The 9,863-nt window shown below is 39.9% G+C and overlaps 1 protein-coding gene across 1 annotated transcript in view; it reads right to left on the reverse strand.

Moving 5' to 3' along the window:
* The window catches only part of NBAS (NBAS subunit of NRZ tethering complex), a 313,356-nt gene that overhangs the window by 31,047 nt on the left and 272,446 nt on the right, over window positions 1-9,863 (reverse strand). The window contains exon 48 of the mRNA XM_021697807.1: window positions 3,340-3,535. Within this exon, the coding sequence (XP_021553482.1) occupies window positions 3,340-3,535 (196 nt within the window). The remainder of the gene's footprint in view (window positions 1-3,339; window positions 3,536-9,863) is intronic.

The following is a 9,863-nucleotide window of genomic DNA, read 5'->3' on the forward strand; positions in this document are numbered from 1 at the left end:
CCATACATTCATCCCTTCACACACCCAAAAACTTTCTCTCCCTCCTTTCTCCCCTGTCCTTCATGCCAGGGCACTTTTGTGGAATGGGAAGGAAGGCCTCTCAGGCAGTTGAAAAATGAGGGCCTCTGAATTTTTAATTCTGTTAACTAATCATTAGAAAACTAGAAATTGCTGTCTCTCTGAGAACCAGTGAGGCAGCAGGCTCCACAGACCCTGTTTAATTTTGCAGGAGCTGGCTGGCTTCCCAGCAACACATTGATTTGTGGGGCCACTACTCTGGGCACCTCGAGGATAATTAAATATTAAGTCCCTCTTTGATGTATGCAAAGTCTGCCTAAGAGGATTACCAGCCACAGCAAAGGTAGCAGTCCTACATTTTCTGGTAATTGAACATTGCAATATCATTATCTATTCTTATCTTTGCTCAGTTAAGAGCCTGCCTCTACCCTTAATACTACCTTTGAGAATAAAGAAAGGTACAAGGAACAGAGAAAATGTGAGCCCTTGCAGTCAACATTCTGGGGTCTTCTAGGTGTCTCGGGTAGAGACATGAGGAAGAGTTTAGTGTTTGTGGCAGAAATAACAGTGAGCAAACCATGCTCTACCTCCTCCAGTTCAAGGTTCCACTTGGCACACCAAGTAGACAAGGCTCAGTTTCAGAATCCTCTCTGAGGCAATAAAGCAACAGAGGAGGGAGGGCGGCCAAGCCCTATGCTTACAAAGGATTTGTCCACCAGGCCCTGATCTTTCTGCTGCTCTATTGAAAGGTAAAAACAATAATGGAGATGACCTCCAACGTAAACTCTGGGCACAGTTCTGTAACATTCTAAAAGTTGCTGCTGTTTCCACTGTGAAGCTACAAGTTTTCTGCATTCATTTTCCATGTAGCGAACAGTTATCTATAGTTATAGGCAGAGTTTCCTGACCAAATTCACTTGCCCTCCAAAACAGATTTGAATCGCAATCCCAGGCTGACACAGAATACTTCATTTTTATGGGAGGAGGAGGAGAAACTCACTGACTTCATTTATTTGGGGAAGAAAACTATAGATGAACAGCATAATTAAGCCATGAGGGTAGTTTCTGTATTTCTGCTACCAAATACTTGAAGGAACTCAGCTCATTAGCTTCCAAGAACAGGGAAACTGCTCTTCTACAAGGACAAAGGAAAAGGGGGAGAACATGAAAAGAGTAAGGGGGCACAAGGTGAATTTTACTTGAGTCAGAGATACTGGGAGAGATGTTTTCTAAGAGCCTGAAAATGCAGTGACATGAGGTTCTACACACAGACAGCGAAGGAGAGAAGCCAGACCGTGCTCAGTGAAACAGTCCAGTCAGTTCAGAAAAGTGTACATGGAAAAGGAATCTTAACAAAGGCTAAGGTCCCTTAGATCCTGTTTTTGGAAAAAGCGTCGCTATAAAGAAATTAAAATCTCAGAAATCACTGGAATCCTATAAATGTTGGAACTTGTTCTTTGGTTAACTGGAAAGTGAAGGAAAGCTTAAGAGAAGAAACAGTGGTTATACTCATGCTATTTCTGAAGCATTTTGCCCCAAATAACAAATTGTCTGTTCTACTGTTTCAACATGACAGAAAAGATGGATGTTTTCCCCTTTCCCTGGTCTCCGTATTGTTTTGAAATATTGTTGGTATAGACAGTGGACATAACATGAAGCGAGGCTCCAACCAGAGAAACCAGCCCTATGGCCCCACCTGGCTCCAGCCATCAAGGAAGAGGAAACTGAGCAAGGTTGAGAACTTGGAAACTGGAGGTTCTGTCAGAAAAGCACCTAAGAGCAGGAGCATTCATTTGTTTCAGAATGAGTCACAATCCAAGATCCCATGTGGCAAACATAACATAACCTAATTCTGAGCTTACCTCGGAGATGCTACATGAACCTTCCTGTCGCTAAAACCAGCATAATTCTAACGTCGACTATGCCAGAGACCTGGAATATACTTCATCGTCTATTGCATTTGTGTTCACAGACTTCTCTTTAAAAAGACTGTTAGTGATCTCTTAATGTAATTCAAGGCAAAATGTTGAAACTAAGTATGTCGGTAAGGTCAAGGGGCTTCAGAAAGAGCATTATTCAGATACCAGTGACTTTTATAATACAATCCATTTCAGCAATTTGGCAAGATTAGAGGATCTCTGATAAGTCCATCTTTTCTGCATCTCAAATTCTCTAACTCAAAAGAATAGATAATAGTATTTACCTCTTTCTCTCATATAGGGAAATAAGAATATATAAGATAATAATTATGAAGATGTTCTGAGACTCAAGATATTGTTAATATCTGATTCACTGTTAAAAAAAAGAAATTCATTCTTCTTTCAATGTAGTAATAAGGACATAAATATTAATTACAAAACAAAGCTTTAAAATTAGAAGGTAAATTGAGTCGCAGTCAGACTTCCAGGAAACTCTTGCAGAATAGATTACGTGGGAAGTTTTATTTTATGGGCATATAGTCTACCCTGCAGGCTAACGCACTTGACTGAGATAACTGATCCTTACATCCATGTCTTTTAGGATGCATCAATTTACAGTTTGAGCCAAACTTCAATGACCACCGTATTTCTTTGATTTGGGAATCAGCATTCCCATTTACTCAATCAACAAGTATCCGAGCTCAGAGTATGTGCACAGCATATTTAGGGGAATTCAAAAGACAATAATACATCCTCCAGGGCTTCTGAGTTTCCACAGTAGTGGGGAGACAAGACTTTAATAGTAATGATGATGATAATAACAATAATAATACATGATACACAATTAAAGCTCAAATGTGAGGAATTCAAAGTTAAGTCTGAAATGGTCAGGGAAGGTTGCAGAGAGATGATGGACTGAGTGAGTCTTGAAGGATTGGATGGAGAAACTGAGATCTTGTGTGTGTGCTACATTACCGATCTAGGTACAGAAGAGAGACGAGGCACCTGCCTGCTTGGGCAGGGTATGAAAAGAATGAATTAGCTAAACGGCACACTGCGTTTCCATTTCCATCCGCCTTTCTCCAGGGACAGGGAGAGCTGCGATAATTAACTGATACTGTGAAGAATCCTGACTATAGCCTACGAAGAGAAAAATGATCCACACATGTGAGGTGAAAGAGACATCACCTCCAGTGCATATGCATTTTCAAACAGATGGAAAAACCCAAACCAACTCTGCTGTACATATTTAACTCCTAAACGGCTGGATTGAGGAACATAGTGGAAAGTTGGCATCACCGAGCTGATTATTCCCTGGAGCGTCACTGAAAGTAATCAAGAAACAAGCTCCAATGATTCTGAATAGGGACAATGTTCAATAGCCAGATGAATGCTCCCTTACCTGTCTCTGGGGCCAAGTGGCTTTGAGAATGGCTTCCGTTCTAAAGAACACAAGGAGCTTGCCATCCTCCTCCGTCAGGTTAAAGGACTGTCCCCAAATCTGCAGCACCTGAATGCGGGGTCTCACAGGTTGGGTGTCATCAGCACAGAAGGGCCGCAGCCACTGAAGCAGGTCCTCGGCGGAAACCAGGTCTTCTCTGAAGGGCAAAATCAAGGGTTAGATAGAAACTCTGAAGTCGGGGCGCCTGGGTGGCTCGGTCATTAAGCGCCTGCTTCGGCTCGGGTCGTGATCCCGAAGTCCTGGGATCGAGCCCCATATCGGGCTCCCTGCTCGGCAGGAAGCCTGCTTCTCCCTCTCCCACTCCCCCTGCTTGTGTTCCCTCATTCGCTCTCTCTCTGTCAAATAAATAAATAAAATCTTAAAAAAAAAAAAAAAAAAGGAAACTCGTAAGTCTTTAAAAAAAAAAAAAAAAATCCCAGTAATCAAATGTGGCGATTGACCCAAAGACTGGTTTGTTGGGTGACACTGTTTTGTGTGTGTGTGTGTGTGTGCTATTGAGAAGAAAAATTTAGGTTTTAAATGGCATAAGGCAACCATATTAGGTATTTTAAAAACTATGTAAGATGAATGTGATTTTTAAGCAGTATCATATCGAGTTACATAAAGCAGATGAAAAATAGTCAATATATTCTTAGCTACTCTATGTCTTAGGCAAAGTTTGGTAAGAAGTATGGTTTATTTCTATTAATGATACACAGAGAGCCAGGCATCATTCTAAATTTTATATAAACTATTTCTAGTTGACAGTAACTATGCAATGTAGATATTAAAAATTCCATTTTATTTTAAAATTTTTTCCAGTTGTAGAGTTAACTAACATATAACATTGTGTAAGTTTAAGGTGCATAACTTAATGATTTGATGTACGTATATGTTGTGGAATGGTTACTAATAAGTTTAGTTAACATCCATCACCTGACATAGTTACAACAATTTTTTTCTTGAGATTAGAATTTTTAAGATCTACTCTCTTAGTTACCTTCAAATAGATAATATTGTTAACTATAGTCCTTAGGCTGTACATGTAACTTCCTTTTTATAGATGAGGAAACAGGCTTCAAGGAAGGAATATGATAGGACCACAGATATCTAGAATAGGCAATACAACCCCCAAGTCCATATTCTTTCTACCACTGTTCTCTGTGATAGAATTTCAGTATGGGGTTAGAGCATCAGGTTTCATACTACCCTAAAGATAAAATACGAATGCATGCTTATTAAAGAACTGTGACATCTAAAAGGCTTCAGAGAAGGAAATATTTGTGCAACTTTCTATCCGGCACTAGAATCTCTTCCCTTGTAATCCCAAATGGGCCATCTCAGGAAAGCAACGGGTTTGATGATGATGTCAATGGATTATACTTGATTACTGTTAAGATGTCTCCACTAGATACCTCACTTGCACAGGGCCCTGGGGAGCAGTGCTAAAGCACTGAATCATATAGGTTTTGCTATAACCACATCCTTATGAGGCTTCCAGCAATAAATCACCTAGACCAAGTCCCAAATTCCATGACCTAACAAGACCACAGGAAATTTTTAAAGATTCGACAATTACCACTGAGTGTTTCTGTTAGTATGCATTCTATAATATACTTGTCAATAGTTTCATGGGAATTCAAATTAAAAAGACAATTCATTATTTGTATTTCAGAATAAAAGAAATGATTAGACGCCATGGATAACTGGCTCAAGCATTTTCTAAATCTACCAAGTCATTTGTTAGCTTTACCTATGGGTGTCCTTGATATGTATCAAAACTGGCAAACCTGGGGTGCAAGAAAAGGAGACTACCAAGATTTCCTGGAAATCTATGTGGAAAGTAAGCAGACAGTGTTATGCAGAGGAAAAGCATTTTGCGGGAATGTGATATAAGTGTGAACCCTGGCCCCAGATAAAAATCACGAATGTCATCATCCCCATTTTATAGTTAAGTAGACAGGTCCTGAAAGTGTGTCTCTTGGAGTCTGTGAAACCAAGATAATGTATATAAAGTACTTAGCCACAGCACATAGCACAGAGGAAGTACTTAATAAATAATAACCATAGCCTGCATAATGATCATTATGATTATTATTGGTACTATCAAAGCACCAGTGTGTGCTTGATACAGGGACGAAAATCATAGGATTCCTGCCTTCGAAGAACTAGTAACACTATAGAAAGATTTTAAAAGTGACTATCATTCAAATTACTAATGTATGTAAATATGAATAATCATTTTGGAGGAAGAGCGAGTAGAATCAGGGAAGGCTTCATGGAGGATGCGGCATTTGAACAGGGTCATAAAAGCCAGATGGGATGTATGTACATGGCAAGGTGGGGAAAAAGAATCCAAAGAGGAGAGCAAGAAAAAAACCCAAAGATTTGAAAGGACAGCACATGTCCAGAGGGTGATTAAAGCACAGACGTCCAGGTGGTACATGAGAGGAGGGGGCTAAGGTAGCTAGCAGAGGTCTCCTCACCTGGATGGCCAAGAGCACACACCTAAGGCTGCAAAGGCAGCTTCAGGCTTTGAAAGCACAGGCTCTGCAGCTGTCAGGCCCAGATTCAGCTCCCAGACTGACCTCTTCCTGACATTGTGATGTTGACCAAGAAGCCACCTAATGGTTCTGAGCCCCAGTTCCTCATTTGTAAATTGGAGATGGATACCTCCCCCTTACTCATGAAGCTCTTTTGAGAATGAAACAAATACATAAATAATAAATGTAAAGCACATAATACATTAAGAGACATATAACTAAGTGCTTCAATTAGTGGCAACCACTATTATTGAGGACATTTGGTCTTAACTCTGTATGGAATGAGAACAATCCGGGGACTTCTGAGCACTGAAAAATCATAATCACGTGAAGTGATCAGAGAAGCGTAGAGGTGGGGCAGGCTCAGGCCCTTTTTGGTGAAGCCTGCAGGGGTCCAATTAGGTATAATTCATGAGAAAAGGAGTTTAAAGCACATTTTTGGCCTGGAGTCCAAAGCAATTTCACATAATATGAAGCTGATTTTTGACCCTGTCACCCATGTGCCAAGTGGGGAGCAGGTAGGATGAGCCGGAAGGGGAAGGAGCTGGAGTCACGAAGAGCCGCCGGAAGTATAACAATTACCCAAGACTTGAATATGGTAAACAAGAATGAGAACGGCAACCCACGGAAGTGACTAGGAGCTATGAATTCTACCACTTCATCGTTAACTCTTTCATGTGTTCTAATACCATCTCCAATCTGCAGATGACGAAACAGCCACAGAGAAGTGTAGTGTCCAAGGTCACAAAGTAAGGAGTGGAGCCAGTATTTGAACTTGGACGATCTTAACGCCTTATCAATTACTACACAGTGCTACCAGACCAAATGGGGGCATGTTCCAGAACACGGTGGCAGCAGATTACAATTATTCAGATACTGACGCAATATAGAAAGATCATTGTTGTGTTTTTCCAAGTCATCACATTGAGTTAGATTCCATTTACATTAGAAGTTATTGTGCAGTTGACAACACATGACATTTTGGGGAAATCTGCTCTAACTTCGGGTTGATAGTTCGAACACATAATAAAATTAGGAAAACTCATTCCTAGGACAGAAGTGTTGTGTTCTGGAAGCACCATGTTCTAGGCAAGCCTCACTGTATAGCCACGTGAATACTGGTGTTCAGTAAGATGACACAGAAGTGAAAGGCAACTCTGTGGGAAAGCTACCCAAGGACATAACCTAGACACCATCTCCTAAGGATTTCAGCTGCAAAATGGTTAATATTTTCATTTCAATCTGAGTTTTTAGTCACTCTCGTGACTCATCAAATACACATGCACACACATAGAGAGAGACAGAGAAAGAGCAGAAATTTTGATAAAATGGCAACAAACTGGCAAATCAAGGGGAAGAGTATACAGGTATTCTTTTTTCTATGCTTGCAACTTTTCTGTGGGTTTCAAATTTTTGAAGTAAATAAGTGGGTGAAAAATAACCAATTATGACTTTTATAATGTGAAAAATAAAACAGAACTGGAAGAAGGAAAATGATTCCATTTATATAGTATTTTATGAAGGCAAGGAGAGGATTTAATGAGCTTAGGAATAAAAAGAGAACATTATTTTGAAACATTTTTACTTTATTACAAAAGTTATATAAATGTTTTTAAAAAGTTATAAAACAGATAAAAGAAAAAAATCACTCATAGTTTCACTGCAAATAGCCATTTTCCACCTTTTTCTCTATAGTGAGGATTTTCTGGGGAGGAGGTTATTATACTGCACAGAGCAACTTACTACACACTATTTAAAAAAAAAATTAACTACTAAAGGAAACACACATCCACACAATCGGTTTTGGCCCAAAAGATAAGGAGTCCTCTGAAACAGCTCTATTAACAGAGAAGAAGAGCAGCACAACAACAACAAAAATATGTTCACTGAATCACTAACTGGAGAAAAGTGATGTTCTTACGTAATGTAGCGCAAGAGGATCTTCACAAAAGGAATGGAAGAGAGTGTCAGCCAAACAAAAGCAATTATTCAGAGTAAAAAGACAGATTGTGAGAATATTAATAAGCTAATCCTTAAAAGAATTTTCAGGTTCTGCATGGCGTATTCATACAAAGATAACTCCACCTTGAACTTAAATGGTCACGGTTCATTAAAAGATAGCAAATACAAAAAGCACTTTATATAATCATGACACACTACACAAATAAAATTATTGTTCTCATTTGGGAATGGGGGAAGGAAAGACTGCATTCCAACAAGAAAAACACAGGCCACGGTGATTTCTTATAAACATAAATGTCCTAGAATTTGAATGCCTGAAGGGAACTCAGTCATATCTTCTATATGGAAGTCACAAACTGGCAGCTGAATTTTTGTGTTGGCTTGCATGGTACATGCCAATGTTTCAAAATTTAAAATTTTTACAGGAAATCAAGATTTTTCTAGCTCCTCTATTTCCACCCCCAGTTCTACTGAGATATAACTGACATACGGCTCTGTGTAAGTGGACAGTGGAGAGCATAATGATTTGACTTACATGTATGATGAAAGAATTCCACAGCAAGTTTAGTTAACATCCAGCAGTTCATTTAGATTAAAAAAGAAATCTTTTTCCTTGTGATGAGCTCTCTTCACATCTACTCTCTTAACAACCCAGCTCCCCTTGAAAAGCTGGATGAAAAGGACATGCTCGAAGCTGTTTCCTGTATTGTCTACAATGTGAGACCTAGTTCCCCCCCAGCCCCCACCCCCTCCTACTTCTCCGTAAGCCCAGCCCAGCTCGTTCATTCCCGTTACCTGCCTGGCCTCCGTGGGAAATGCATGTGCAAACTCTGATGTGTAAAAGGCTAGGCGAGATGAAGAAGGGAGCGAGGAGGGGAAGCAAGTAAACCTAAGTGAGCGACAACAGAGAGAGACCCCAATATTCTTGTTCTACGTGGATCCCGCAACTCAGGTCATTGATCCACACGCCACACACTTTCCTCACTACATATGGAGCTGGGTGGAGGAGACCTTCTCCAGTGTAGTATCTTCTATTTATTCGCTTCCATGAAATAATTGGGGCACTTGGCCAGGAATAAGAGAACTGCAAATAAATCAACTCATGATATGATAATGGCCTTGCCATAGTGTAAAAAGCATGACTTTTGCAAATAATTAACACAATCAAATTCCATCAAAAGAAAAATTCCTACAAAGGAAATAATTTTGATGTGCACACAATCCCAATCTCAAGTCTTAACTTTTTGGCAAATACGAATAACCACCTCTTTGTGGCTGTTTTCAAACATGCCAATCCAGAATCTCTTCCTGAGGTTCGTTTATCAATAAGAGCCTGGGCACATCTCACTAAAATGAGGCAAAAATGACAGCTATTAAGTCATAAATATGACCTGAGGTGGCCCCAAGAAATACAGCAGTATAGTGGAGCTGCCCTCCTGACTGGTGACCCTGGCTCTTAGCAGGGCTCAGGGCGACAGACCACAATGCTCACGCACTGTGGGTACTTGGACAACAGCTGATGATTTATTTTGCCCCACAGAGCATGAAGACTAAGAAGAAATCAGATTCAATTTGCTTTGGTGGGCTTTCTTTTTTTTTTTTTTCCTTTTATTTTCCAAGCTTTAAAAATACTGTGAAATCCCTAGGTAATACCAAAGAGCTCAATGAAGTCTGAATGATCTGACACTGTTCAGTATCCCTGAAGCCTTCAGACAGCTGAAGCTGGACTGTGATTAAGTAGCAATTTACACAAACAAACAAAAACTTCTAAAATACTCAATAGTTTTGAAGGAAATCTTTCTTTCTTTTTGAATAGTGCACAGAGGAATTTCGCATTAATTATCTGTTTTCTGAGTGGATTTATTTCTGCACATCCTTTTGGGAATCGCTAATGTACTAATTCACACTAGTAGGTCATTCCTGTTAAGAAGCTCTCTAAAGGTACAGGAAGGTAGGCGGGGGGGGGGGGGGGGGGGGGGG

The sequence above is a fragment of the Neomonachus schauinslandi genome, chromosome 10 (assembly GCF_002201575.2).
Source record: "Neomonachus schauinslandi chromosome 10, ASM220157v2, whole genome shotgun sequence".
NCBI lineage: Eukaryota > Metazoa > Chordata > Mammalia > Carnivora > Phocidae > Neomonachus > Neomonachus schauinslandi.